Below are 14,534 nucleotides of genomic sequence, written 5' to 3' on the forward strand. Positions count from 1 at the left end.
TGTTGTGAGACAAAATACATGAGTTCCATAGATCGCTGAGAAGAATGTCTGTTCTTCAGTATTTGAATTGAATGTTTTATAGATAGGTGTTAACTATTTGATCTATAGTATCAATCCCTTAACTCCATTATTTAACTTCTTTATTTTTTGTTTGGATGACTTGCGTTGTTGAGGGTAGGGAATGGAAGTCACCTACTGTTACTAAGTCTTGGAGTTAATCTGTGATTTTAAATCTAGTTTTGTTTATGAAATTGGGTACACCTGTGTTTTGTGTGTATATGTTTAGAATGATAGATTGTTTTACTTAATCATTATGAAGTGACCTCTATGACTTCTAATCTTTGTTGGTCTATTTTGTCATATATCAAATTTGAACTCCTGCTTATTTCCTGATTCCATTTAGCTGGAATATCTTTGTTCATCTTCCATCCTAAGATGGTGCCTAATTTTGGTGGTGAGACGTCTTTCCTGGAGGTCTTGTTTTCTGATCCGTTATGCAAGTTTATGTCTTTTGATGGGGAAGTTGGGTCTTGATTCTCAGACTTACTGAAAGTTTCATATTCATTCCTTTCATGTTGTTGATTGTGTTTCTTAGTCTTAGGTTCTGCAGGACCAGTCCCTTCATGTACTCCAACAGCTCATAGGTGATGATGCAAAGCTTGGGGTGGGCCAGCTGAGGCCCAGGATCTGTAACTGGGTGGTAGCTAATTTGATCAGCCTGCCAGCTCTCCCAAGCTGCCCACAGGAAGGGCAGGGCCAGCTCTCCTGAGTGCCTACAGTCATCAAGAGGTAGGGCTAGTTCTCCCACACTAAATGGCATTAGGGCCAGCTCTCCTGAGCCCATACTATGAGGGTTAGTGCCAGCTTTCTCAAATGTGATGGCCAGTGAGGGGCAGGGCCAGCTCATCTCAGTGCTCAGATATCCACATGGCAGCCCAGGACACAGACATTGACACATACCCCTGCTACTGTAGGACCACAGTCTCAGACAAGGGCCTCAACATCAGCCCAGGCCAGGATGCCATGGTCTCAGGTGTCAGCACAGGCCACTCAGATCAGTTCAGCCCCTGGACATCAGCGTGGGGCTCAGGCAGCAGCCGGGACTATTGACATCTGAATAGATTGAGTGTAACACAGGCCACAGACCTCAGCATAGACCCCAGTTGCACAGCGATTCTGTTTTCCTCCACAGTGCACAAAGTGCTCAGCCTTGCTTTCTCTCCCATCTCTTTACCACGTACTCCGTCTTTCCCATCCCTCCATCACTCGTCACGTGCCATCATGGTGGACATAGGACTGGGCTTATGGGTGTTATTAGTGATAGTTTTATTATATTTATTTTTGCCCTTCCCCTTCTACTTGTGCTATTGGTATTGACTATTAGACCTCAGCCTTGTAACCAAGTACGTACAACTTTGCTATACTCCAGGGCTTGTAGTAGCTGTTTTAAAATCCTGTATGTTAGTTCTTGTTTTCTCATTCATTTTTAAGTGACTGTTTCTGTTTTCTTTCCAGGTCATGGATTGCTTTTCTTTTTATTGTATTTAGTAATTTTTTTTGTCGTATGATGTATATTAAGACCACTATATTTTGTCCCAAAAACTATTCAGTAGGTTGCTTGTGGTATTTTAGACTCAGCCCGTCAGTGGATGATATCTTTCTTCAGGTTGTCTTACTTGCCCTGATAAACTAGCTTATATCTTCTGTTCTGGCCATAATCTTCTACTCTAACAGAACCACTTTTTATGTGCACGGATGTACCATGTATGTGCCTGGTATTGGCAAAGGCCAGAAAGGACATCTCTGGCACTGGAATTACAGACAGTTATGAGGTACCTCTGGGTGTTGGTGGTTCTCTGGAAGAACAGTCCATGCTCCTAACTGCTCAGCCATCTTGCACGCCCTAGTCCCACTTTTCAGTTTCTCATTTTTAACTTTCTTGACTACATTTCTACTATAGTTTTTCTTTAAAGTATGTACTGTTTTGTTTTTAATCTATTCAACAAATTTACATCAAGATAAATGTTCCAACTTCTAGCATCTACTTAATTCATTTTTTAAAAGTTTTTCTGGGTTATTTCCTAAAGAAATAAAATCCACATTACTGAGTGAGGGTAAATAACCACTTGGGTTAATAATCTGTATTTTGAATTCTTTGTTTAAGTGATTTATTTTGAGAGGATGGAATTAGGAGGCAATTTCTTCCAGGAATAAAAATTAACAGAATAACAACTAAGGATATTTTGGTTTCAGATACATTTTTCTACCTTACAGACATATTGGACATATCGATATTAGTTGGAACTACAGAATATATAAGAATATATAAGAAAGTAGTAATCTGTTGTTATGTATCACTAATTAGAACAAATGACTACATAATATAATAAGAATAATAAGAAACTATTATATTTGTAATTGTTTCTGTATAATTAAAAAGCTTTTCTTTCCTCTAAACTTCTTCCAGTAATCCTAAGACGGAGAGTCAAAGAGTAAATAAAAAAGTCAACAATGATGCTTCTCTTAGAATTCACAATCTATCCATTTTGGTGAAACAGATAAAATTTTATTATCAGGTAAGTGGCCATTTCTTTTTAAAATATTATTTTAATAACAATGTACATATTTATATTTTAAAATTCCTTGTTGAGAACTTGCATAAATGAACCTACTTGAATTACATTCTTGATGCATGCTTTTTAACATGTAAGTTGAATACATATGTGAGTTGTTAAGTCTCTACTTGCATTTTTTTTTTTTTTTTTTTTTTTTTTTTTTTTTTTTTTTTTTTTTCTGGGAGCTGAGGACCGAACCCAGGGCCTTGCGCTTTCTAGGCAAGCGCTCTACCACTGAGCTAAATCCCCATCCCCTTACTTTTTTTTTATGTCTGGAAATTTTGCCTGCATATGTGCCTATGTACCATGTGCATACCTGGTGACCATGGAGGCCAGCAGGGAAGTGATTTTCTGGAACTGGAATAACAGATGGTACGAGCCGACCATGGGGATACTGGGAAATGAACCAGAGTACTCTGGAAAAGCAAGAATGCTCTTCACTTCTTGGCCATCTCGCCTGCCACAAACGTTAACTCTTATTGCTGCTAATATATCTCTCAAAATTTCTGTAGTTACTTTACACAAATTTTTTGTTTGGTAACCAATTTTTAAATGTTTATTTCAATATGTTTTATAATTTATGCTATATTCTACTTCATTTATGAGTTACAGAGAAGGTGCTTTTAAATTTAATATACAAAACTTTTTTAAGTAGAAAGATAGTTCAGAAAATTTAGTTTGTATGCTTCTGATGTTTTTAGACATCTTTTTTCTTTTGTTTCTTTTTCTTTTATTTTTTAAGGCTGGGTTTCTCTGTATATCCCTGGATGTCCTGGAACTTGTAGGCCAGACTGCCTTCAAACTCAGCCTGCTTCTGCCTCCTGAGTACCCTGACTAAAGGATGTTCCATCATACCCAGCTCTAAATCTGAGTTCAGTATAAATTCACCCAGACAAAAACAGATGCTGCCCTACACGAGGCTCAAATCTTCAACCCTGGGATTAAGAGTTCCATGCTCTGAGCTAGCAAGGCAGCTAATTACCTAGTATATCTTTATTAATTTGTCTTTTGAACTCTTGAGTATTGAGAAAGAAGAGCTGAAGTGCTATTTTAAACGAAAGGATTTATCAACTTTTCTTTTATATACTTTGAAGAGACATTAGGTGAAGATGAACATAAACTTGTTTTGAAGAATTGGCTCATTGTTTCTACATTTTATCTAAGTTATTGGTTTAAATGTTTTTAAGAAAATCTATTTCATGTTTTATTATTTCATATATGTATATATAGTGTAAACAGTGTATATTAATTATATCTACCCACCCTTGTTCCTGATCTGCCCTCCCACCTTTTCTGGAAGTCCCTCAAAATGTATCCCTCCCACCAAGTCCTGTCAGTGCTGCCTGTACAATGTTACCTGGTCTTACTGGCTTAGTTTTGTGCAGTTAACAGAGATGCAGTAAGTTCATGAGTACAGCAACCATGTCATGTCATGTCATGTCAAGATAACTTTTGAAATCCTCTCACTCTTAATTTTTTCTACCCCTTCTTCCTCAGTGTTCCCCAAATTGTGTTTATATATGAAGTCTGTTATTTCCCCCAAAATTTACTCTGCAAATACTTTAATTCTCTTACTTAACATAACAAAGGCCAAAGTTATCCTGTTCCTGTATGCTTTTATAGAGTAGTGTTATAACTTTAGAATAGATCAATTTTAAATAATTTTTGTGAGTTTTAAACTTTTCTTGATTTTTATTTTTACTCTAAGGGTTATTTTGTGCAAATGAGTATTTACTTGAATGTATGTGCACCATGTGAACTACAGAGGCCAGAAGAGGGTGTCTGATCTTATAGAACTGGAGTTGCAGGTAGTTGTGAACTGTTACATGGGTACTAGAAATCAAAACCAGGTCCCGTGCAAGAACAGCACATTCTTAACCATTGAACCATCTCTTCAGCTTCTCTGTTGTTCTTTTTCAAGTCTACAAAGTATTCGTCAAATCAAGTGTTTCTTTAGGTCAAGCTACAGGTCTTCTTTTCTCCCATGTGCATTCCCAGTGTATATGGAGGTCAAAAGAGTGTATCAGATCCCTTGGAACTGGTGGTACTGATGGCTGTGAGACACCATGTGGGTACTAGGAATTAAATGTAGGCCTTCTGTAAGAGCAACAAGCACTTTTAACCACTGGGCCATCTCTTCAGTTCTTAATTTTTTTTAAGACTTTATATGTGTGCCTGGTGTGCCTATATTTAAGCCTGTACATACATGTAGTCCACATGGGCATCGGTGAATGGCATTGGATCCCTTGGAACTAGAGTTTCACAGCTAGCTAATCCACAGCTGCTTTGTGGGTTCTGGGAACTTAACCCAGGTCCTCTAACCACTTCAGCCCCTACAATGATTTATTCTTGGCTATTTGTTTCCTTTGTTACATTGATGTTGGCTTTCTCTTCTGCTTGCTCTTTGCTTGATATCAACTCTTGTTGTAATTACATATTGCTATTCTTAATTGTCTCAGCTTTCACTCAACTCCATCTTTTCACTTGGTCTTTTTTGTAGATAAAGAAGAATAGGATTTTCTTTTATATAATAAGCTATTCTTGTGTACTCATTGTGTATTGATACTGTGTATTGAACCCAGGACCAAGTGCTGTATCACCGTGCTATGTCCTCAGCCCTGGAATGCATCTTTAATTAAGACCATGTACATTTAGTTGTATTACTGACTGGCTTCTTGCCTCCTGTAAACTTGTTTTCCTCTTTGTCTTGACACAATTCTTTTTTCTCGTCTTTATCTTAGAGGCTTGGTGTTTTACTGAGTTGGACACATTTTTTATTTCTTTTTGTCATTTGTTTGTCTATCCTCTAAATTTTATTCTTTCCTAAAATCTAAAACTGTTTTTGACTTTTTTTTTTTTAAAGTACTCTGGTAGAATAATTTTAGTATCTTCTGTAGTGCTGGTTTAGTAGCTATGGGTTGTTTTAGTCTGTGCTATACTTAGAACATTTTTATTCTACTTATCTTTTAATTAAAAGAGAAGTTTGCTGGATACGGTCATAGTGATAGGCAGTTCTTTACTCTCTGTTCTTGTAATGTGTCGTGGTATACTTTCCTGGCTAGGCTTGTCTACTGAGAGGCCTAATGTTTCTCTGATGAGTTTTCCTTGTAAGTCAATTGGCATTTTCTCTTGCATCTGTTAAAATTGTTTCATCTTGTGGTTTTTAACATCTTAACAAAATTTCTTTTGTGGTCATGTCTGTTGTTCTGTTGAGGGTTCTTAATGGATCCTGCTTGTACTTAGGTATTCAAATGGGGTTTTTTTTTGTTTGTTTTTTTGTTTTTCTTGTTTTTTGTTTTAGATTTGAGGAATTTTCTGGTATTTCTGTAAATGTTTTCTGTGCCTTAAGTTTGTGTTTTGGCGTCTTTTTGTGCACTCAGTGGAGTTCAGTTTCTTGGTTGTGATTTAAATTTCTTGATAGTTTTGGTATTGTTTTTTGTTTTGTTTTGTGTTTTGGTATGTAGATGTAATATTTATCTTTATTGATGGATTTTCTTTTATTTGGTGCTGCTAGCCACTGTGGTGGTTTTTGTTGTTTGCCTGCTGTGCTGTCCATTTCCCATCTGTGTGTAGACTGCTGCCTCAGTCCTGAGTGCACTTTCTTACTTTTCTCATTTGCTTGTTGGAATTCTCTTTAAGGTTATTGTTTTTTAAGCCAGACTGTTGTGTTGTTTTACAATTTACATATTCTGTACTTTCAGTTCATTCAGTGAATTGATTGTGAACTTCTTTTAAAACTTTTTAAGAAGTTTTAGGCAGGGTCTCACTATGTTGATTGGTCTGAAGCTCACTATGTAAGTCAGACTGGCCTAGAACTCATAGAGATTCCTCTGCCTATTCTTTGGAGTGTTGTGATTGAAGACAGGCCACTACACCTGTCCACTGGGTGTAAGCTTTTATAGGAGGAATTTGCTGCTTTTTTCATATTTTGCTTCTAATTTGTAATTTAAATATTTGTCAGGGTTGGTATCTCATTTGGAATTCTTCTTAGGTAGAAACTTTCTCCGAAAGGCTCAGTATCTCTTGACTTCCAGAGAGGAGAAAAACCACCATAGCTGTAAACACACCAAGACAACGCATTTACACAAAAATAAAAATGATAAATGATGGAGTAAAACTTGGAAAAATTTATGTTAATTGTAAAATTTGAAACTAGGGTAAAAGTAACAGTAAATGTGTAAACTAAAGGATGATGTCAGGATAAATGAAGGAAGGAAAGACAGTGACAAAAATAAAAACATTTTTTAAGAGGAAGAGATGAAAAGAAGTCTTATAACAGAAAATTAAATTAAGTAAAGCTAAGATGATAAAAAATAAAATCACATTTTTTAAAAAAATATAAGCAACAAAAATAATTCTAGGAATAATAAACACATGGTGAAAAACATACCAAACAGTTAAAAGAAATGACACGAAGGGTTGAGGCAGCTTCATTCTACTCCTTTCATGGAGTCTGCTAGGTATGTGTGTGCTGGGTTATCGTTTGGCTTGCTTATCGTTCCTGCAGGTCGACCTAGAGTTCACTTGTCCTTCCTTGCTGCACTTACCAGTTTTTCTGCACTGAGTTTTGTGGACTATAGCCTTCCAGGTTTTTTTCTTGCTCCAGATAATGTTTCCCTTCATTTTTGCACCCAAGATTTGCTTATATCAAAGCTGAAAGTGTCCCTCAGTTTCAGTGGATATCGAGGACTCAGAGAAAGAGTAAAGTGGGAGTCTGGAGAGCTGGCCTAGACCTTGTGAAGGGTTACTGCCTCTGCAGAGGGTCACAACTCCACGTTGGCTTACCAGCGCCTATAATCCTGGTTTTGGAATATAAGGTCCTCTCCTGGCTCCCATGGCCTTCTGTGTACATGTGGTGCACAAAATCTGTGTAGGCACACACATGCACATAAATTTAAAATTAATACTTAAAAATTTAAGGGGATGATTAGTTGTTGGAATGTTTGCCTAGCATACACAAACCCTAGGTTAGCTTTTCTAGTCCCACGTTAACCAGGAGAGGTAGTAAAATGGTGTGAGAAAGCAAAAGTAAATACAAATAAAGTAGTGGTCTGGATCTAGATCCAGAGCTCCCAGTCCTGCCTGGCAGCAGAGCGCATGTGGCAGGGAAGGTAAGTGCTCTTAGTGACCACAGACTTGTCACATGTGGCAGGGAAGGTAAGTGCTCTTAGTGACCACAGACTTGCAGGTCTTCACTGTAACCTTCAGGTTATAGAACTTGATGCTTATCACAAGATGTAAAGTTACCAATGCGTTTGCTTTTTCATAGCCTAATTCCACTGCTGCTGAAAATTCTTACTAAGTCAAACTATGCATTTTATATACATGCCTCTCATCACCTCCTCTCACCTAGACATAAGGGTAGGGCATCTTCAAGCTCCCACAATTGTGATGGTTTTTTATTTTGAGGGCCTCAGAGTAGCAGTCTCAAACAATAGGCCTCCTTTCAAAATGACACCTGGTCCTAGCACTTTGAGATGTAGGTGAAAAGTCAATGAGAAGGAAAGATAGACAAAGGATGTGTACATTGTTGACAGTGCATCCTTTATTTTGGGAAGTGGGATAGGAGGGGTCTTTAATGACCAGCCTGTTATCCACTTACAAGCTAGGGTAGTTTTAGGCCACAAAAGTGGATTGTAGGAGAAAGCAGAGAAGTTTCCGTTTTTGGCCTGTACATTGCTAAGAGTAACCAGTAAGTAGTCAGCTAAAGTTAGCTGATATCAAAAACAGTGACTTCATGAAATTCATAGGCAAATGGATTGAACTAGAAAATATCATCCTGAGTGAGGGAAGCCAATCACAGAAAAGCACACATGGTATGCACTCAGTGGTAAGTGGATGTTATCCCAAAAGCTTGGATTACCCAAGATACAATGTACAGACCACATGAAGCTCAAGAAGAAGGACAACCAAAGTGCGATGCTTCACTCCTTCTTAAAAGGGAGACAAAAATATTCATAGGAAGGGATATGGAGGCAAAGTTTAGAGCAGAGACTGAAGGAATAGCCATTCAGAGCCTGCCCCACCTTGGGATCCAGCCCATATACATACAGCCCCCAAAACTATATAAGATTGATGAAACTAAGAAGTGCATGCTGACAGGAGCCTGATAGAGCTGTCACCTGAGACGCTCAGCCAGAGCCTGTCAAATACAGAGGCAAATGCTAGCAGCAAACCATTGAATTGAGAACAGGGTTCTCACTGGAGGAATTAGAGAAAGGATTGAAGGGGCTGGGGGCGTTTGCAACTCCATAAGAACAACAATGCCAACAAACCAGAGGTCCCAAGGACTCAACCACTACCCAAAGTCTATACATGGATAGACCCATGGCTCCAGCAGAGGATGGCCTTGTTGGGCACCAGTGGAAGGAGAAACCCTTGGCCCTGCCAAGGCTGTATCCCCCAGAATAGGGGAACGTCAGGAGGTGGGGTGAGGAGGGGAACACCCTTAAAGAAGAAGGGGAGGGGGTTGGGAGAGGTGGCTTATGTCTGGGGAAACCAGGAAAGGGAATAACATCTGAAATGTAAATTTAAAAATATCCAATAAAAATTAAAGTTAGATTAACTAGATCATAAAAAAAAGAAGGTTAGCTGATGGGTAAACATCTTTGGTAATTGGCCATTACTTGGTTCCACAGGGCAAGACAGTAAAGACTCTAGAGACACAAGTGAATTTACTTCTAGAAACCATTACTGTAGTTACTGGAATTGTCAGAATTCTACCTAAATTAAATAGTATATAAAACAGTGTGGCCCTGGCTAACAGTAGGGAGTGACAGTTTTTGTTTGTTTGTTTGTTTGTTTGTTTTTTTGGTTTTTTTTTTTTTTTGTTTTTTTTTCTCCTGTACTGGGTCACCATGCAGACAAAATTGCTGGCACAGGAGTTCTTCCTGCTAGATTTAGACTTCTGAAAGCTGGGCTAAGACTGCCAGTGCTGCCTGGCTGCCATTTAGATTTAACTGTGGCCTTTTCTTCCCTGAGAGAAGGCTAAAGCCCTTTTAAAAAAATCCATAACTTTTCTGTTTTATGTGATTTTTTTTTTTAGAGGCCTGCTCCTTCTTCCTCCTCTCCCCCTCCCCCTCCTCCTCTTCTTCTCCCCCTCCTACTCTTCCTCATCCTCTTCCTCCTCTTTCTCCTCCTCCTCCTTAAATCCATCACTTTTATTGTTGTTGTTCATTTTCCAGCACAAGCCTTTTTGTTACCTTGATTCCTTCTAAAACTCTGCCATCTTTTTTTTTCTCTATGTAGCTGTGGCTGTCCTGGAATTCACCCCGTAGACCAGGCTGGCCTCAAACTCATATAGATCCTCCTGCCTCTGCCTCCTGAATACTGGATTAGAGGTGTGCACTGCCACCACCTGGCAAGATTCTGCTCTCATAACTCGAATTTTCTATTATTTTCTTTTTTCCTTGTGTTCATATCTAGTTTGGGTTTTGAGAAAATACTACTTTATTAGAATAAGTTTGGAAGTTTTAAAAGATATTTTGTTGTGTCTCATTATGTTGGCCAAATGATACCAGGGAAATCAAAGTCTCAAGAATTCTTGGGTTTCTTAATCTCATTAATAAAATAACTTAAGAATGGATTCAAATGGAAGCTTCAGGAAAGTTAAGAGCTTAAAGGAAATATACTCTAGGGCAGGCAAGCTTAGATCTCAGCTGCTGCCTAGAGGAAGACACGAGTGGAGAGAAGGAAAAGATGTAGAAGTCAGTGTGTTGTAGAAAAAAATTGTTAGGGAGAACATGCTTAGAATAAAGAAAGATGAAAAGGAAACATTACACTTTACCAAGCAATTAAGAAAATAGGTCCAAGCCATTTGGCTGTGCTCTGTAAGACTGCACTTAGAGGGAAGATAATGTATAGTATCTCAGTAGAGGTTTAGTCTTTCTGCCTGTTTCTTCAGCATGGCTTAAGGTGACCCTGCTTCTTTATGGATCTCCGCATAGACCAGAGATTGTACTTTCTTGATTAGAAGCATTTTTTCTTAATGGGCCTTTATTGCTACTCTACTGGAAATATCCCTTTTGTATTTTATGATATAATTTGTTTTTTAAAGATCTGATAACATTCGGTAATGAACATGTATAGTTCTAGACTTCAAAACAAAACAAAAAGAAAACCTCTTTATTCTTTTTCATATCAATTCTTGGTGTAGGCCTATATATGCTGTTTATATCTCTTTTAGTAGGTCATTAATATCATGAAATGTACTCATTTTTAAATAGGTTTTGTAATTTGTTAGAATAAATCTTCAAAGTCTTCTCTAATAATCCACATTTTAATTGTCTCTCTTGTAATGTCCCCCTTTTGATCTCTCTTTAATTGACTTATTTGAATCTTTTTTCTTGAAATTTTATTTTAAAATTAGCTTATTAAATAGTAGATTTTCTTACTGCTTTTTCCTGGTTTTGGTTGACTGTCTTCCCTTTCTCCATGCCTTTATCGTTGCTTAAGCCTTTCTAACCCAGCTTTACTCCTTCCTTCCACTTTTATGTCGCATGTGCTCTACTTGCCTTGTCGCCCATCCAAAACTTCTTTTTACTTTCCAGGCCTCTACTGGCATACTCACACAGAAATGCACACATATATTAATTAGAAGCTAGGACCCACATATGAGAAAGGGCATATTTGGCTTTGTGAGCCTAGGTTATATCTTTTAATGTAATCTCCCTGTTTCATCCATTCCTTCACTTCCTAATTTCAATTTTTCTTTACAAGTGAATAAAATTCCATTATGTATATGTACCGTGTTTTCTTTATCTATCAGTGATAGAAATCAAGATACAGTTTCCTGGATGTTGCAAACAGTATAGCAATAGTATAGCACGTGGATGTGCCAGTAAACCTTAGGATTTAGAGTGCTTTGGTTGACTCATACAGTAGCTCTGTTTGTAGTATCTGCAGCAGTCTCATAAACAGTGACTTAGGACTCCCTTCAATGTACACCCTCTCTAGCACGTGCTGTTACTCAGTTTTCTGATGACAGCCATTCTGACTGGAATAAGGTAGTTTATCAGTTACTTTTCTGAGCTGTACTGGCTGGTTTTATGTCAGCTTGACACATAAGCTAGAGTCATCTAAAAGAAAGCCTCTGTTGAGAAAATGTCCCCATGTGATAGGGCTGTAGGCAAGCCTGCAAGGCAGTGGTTCTCTACTTGTGAGTGTTGACCCCTTTGGGAGTCACACATCAGATATCCTACATATCAGATATTTACATTACAATTCATGAAATTAGCAAAATTACAGCTATGAAGTAGCAACAAACAGTTTTATAGTTAGCGTCACCACAGCACAAGGAACTGTATTAAGGTTGAGAACCACTGCTGTAGGATATTTTCTTATAGTGTGAAGGGGCAGTCTATTGTGGGTAGGGGGCATCCTTAGACTAGTAGTCCTGGGTTCTATAATAAGCAGGCTATTTGCCCTGGGGAGCAAGCCAATAAGCAGCACTCCTCCACGGCCTCTACATCAGCTCCTGCCTCCAGATTTCTGCTATTTGAGTTCCTTCCCTGACTTCTTCCAATGATGGATCAGGTATAAGCCAAATAAATCCTTTCTTCTCCAGCTTGCTTTTGGCCATGGTGTTTCAGCATATTAATAGTAACCTTAACTAGAATAGTTGCTGTGATAAAATATCATGGCCAAGACAAAGTAAGGTTGGTGTATGCTTTGAGAAAGATAACTCCATCGTGGCCTGGGGAGCATGGCAGTAAGCCGGCGTGATAGCTTGCTATGCTGGCAAGAGCAGGAAGCTAAGAGATCACATGTTTTACTGTAAGTACAAAACAGAACAAGAAGTAGGACGAGGCTGTATATTTTCAAAGTCCACCTTAAGTGTCTCACACCTCCTCAGCAAGGCTGTACCTCCCATGTACATAAATGCATTCCCATGTAACATAAATGTCTGAGTATATGGAGATAGTTCTCATTTTTGTTTCTCTTCCTAAGTCTGGGTTACTTCATTTAACATCTTTTCCATCTGTTTTAGTGGGAAACGTAAGATTTTATATTTATGGCTGACACAAACGGCATTGTGTACATGTATGACATTTTCATTATCCATGTATCTGTTGATAACATATAGGCTAATTACCTTTCCTCACTGTCTCAAGTAGAGCAGTAATAAACATGGATAACATTAAGATATAGAATCCTTTGGTTCTATACTCACTCAGAAATGCTATAGTTAGGTTATATGGTAGTTCTATTTTTAGCTTTTTGAGAAACCTCCACATTGATTTCCATAGTGGTGTTAGTTGAAAACAGCATATTCCCAGATAGATCATGCCAAGCCAGAACAGTTCACATTTTGGAAGCCTTTATCGAAAGAGGGGAAGAAGTGAGGAAGAGAGAGATGGGTTGGGGTTCGCGTCTTCTATCCAGTCTGTGATATAGGTAATGCGGGTGATGACTTGCAAGTGATACAGGTAATGCAGGGAGTGTGCAACAGTTGCTGTGGCAATGGACCTTGGACATGGCCCTTTTGACTTGTGGGGTTTAGGGCAAGCCCTTGCCCAGTAACCTTGTTGACCACATTTATATCAGGTACCTGGCAATCTCTGAGCCTTAGAAGCCCAGGAAGCCCAGGCAGTGGCAGGGGCTGGTCGCACAGCCTTTGCCAGCATATGGTATTTTTGTCTGTGGACCTTTTCATCTCTCTCATGGTACACCTCGGGGCACCCTCTCCAAATGTCTAAGTTTGGTTTTAATGTCGGAATAGCTCTGGGAGAAGAAGTAGGTCAGCAGTTGCTTACCTTCTGCGATTACAGGGTCTAAATTAGAGCCTTTGTAAGGTGCTCTAAAAATTGAGACAGGTTTTCTTATTTATCCTGGGTGACCTCTTGGAGTTTTTCAAAATTTACAGGTTTTAGGGCCTCCCAGTGGAGACTGACCAGGGGGCAGGTTATGAATCTATTTCTGGCTAAAATACCACCTGGGGAACTATTACATTGAGGTACAGTCAAGTACTATCTCAGATCCCATTGGATATGCTGGATCTGTTTGATGAGTCTCATCTGCATGTATTCTCATCCGTTCCCAAACTGGCCTGCGTTTATCAGGAAGTAAATTATTACTGAGAATCATATGTACATCATGGAAAGTTAAACTATAAGACTGAGTAATATACAGAAATTCATTAGTAAAGGAAGACAAATTTGAGGTACAGGATCCCAGTTTTCTATTTGAGAAAGTTCACTTAATGAGAAAGGAACCTGAACTCTGATTAGACCATCTACCCCAGCAACTTTTCTTAAAGGAAGGACTGATGTTGGGTTAGGTTGGGTGCGGGGAGCAGTAGACAGTTTAGCTGTGGACTTAGAACGAGTGGTGGGAAGGCTGAGAGTAGGTGCTAGTGCAGGACGATAGGACTGCCCAAAGCTGGCACGCGGAGGGGAGGAATCTGGAGAGGTGGAGCAAGGAGGCTCTGGGGAAGTCTGGTGAGAAGAGGAAGCTTTGGAGGCGGGGGTCTTAGAAGAGTTGTAGAGACAAGACTGCAGCGGTAAGGGGGTGGTTTGTTAGCTGGCTCCAGGGTTGTAGTGACATTTGATAGAGGTTTCATAACTAGAAAAAGTTAAGTTGAGGAACAAGAGGAGCAGAGAAAGGGTTTGGAGTGAAAGTAGGTAAAAGCTTGAGCATAAGGGACTTCTTTGTATTTACTGGACTGCTGGCAGTATGTATGACCGTCCCTTAAAAAATGGTTGGATCTAATTTGACATTAAGTGAGCCATTGTCTAATGGGTAATGAATCCAGACTTTATTGCAGATGTGTATTAGCTTGGATACTCTCAAATCAGGTGTGCCTGGGAGGGGAACCTGGAGGCATGGCCAAAGATAAAGAGATGTCCATTGGGTAGTGAGGGACTGGTATACCAAGAAAAATTCAGTAATAAAAATAAACAACAGCCAGGTCTAGATGTA

The 14,534-nt window shown here is 38.8% G+C and overlaps 1 protein-coding gene across 2 annotated transcripts in view; it reads left to right on the forward strand.

Annotated features, from left to right (window-relative positions):
• Positions 1–14,534, forward strand: part of Ccdc88a (coiled-coil domain containing 88A) — a 160,564-nt gene that overhangs the window by 26,641 nt on the left and 119,389 nt on the right. For both annotated transcript variants that reach the window (XM_032916264.1, XM_032916263.1), the window contains exon 3: positions 2,468–2,576. In XM_032916264.1, coding sequence (XP_032772155.1) covers positions 2,468–2,576 — 109 coding nt within the window. The remainder of the gene's footprint in view (positions 1–2,467; positions 2,577–14,534) is intronic.

This window comes from Rattus rattus, chromosome 11 (assembly GCF_011064425.1).
Source record: "Rattus rattus isolate New Zealand chromosome 11, Rrattus_CSIRO_v1, whole genome shotgun sequence".
NCBI lineage: Eukaryota > Metazoa > Chordata > Mammalia > Rodentia > Muridae > Rattus > Rattus rattus.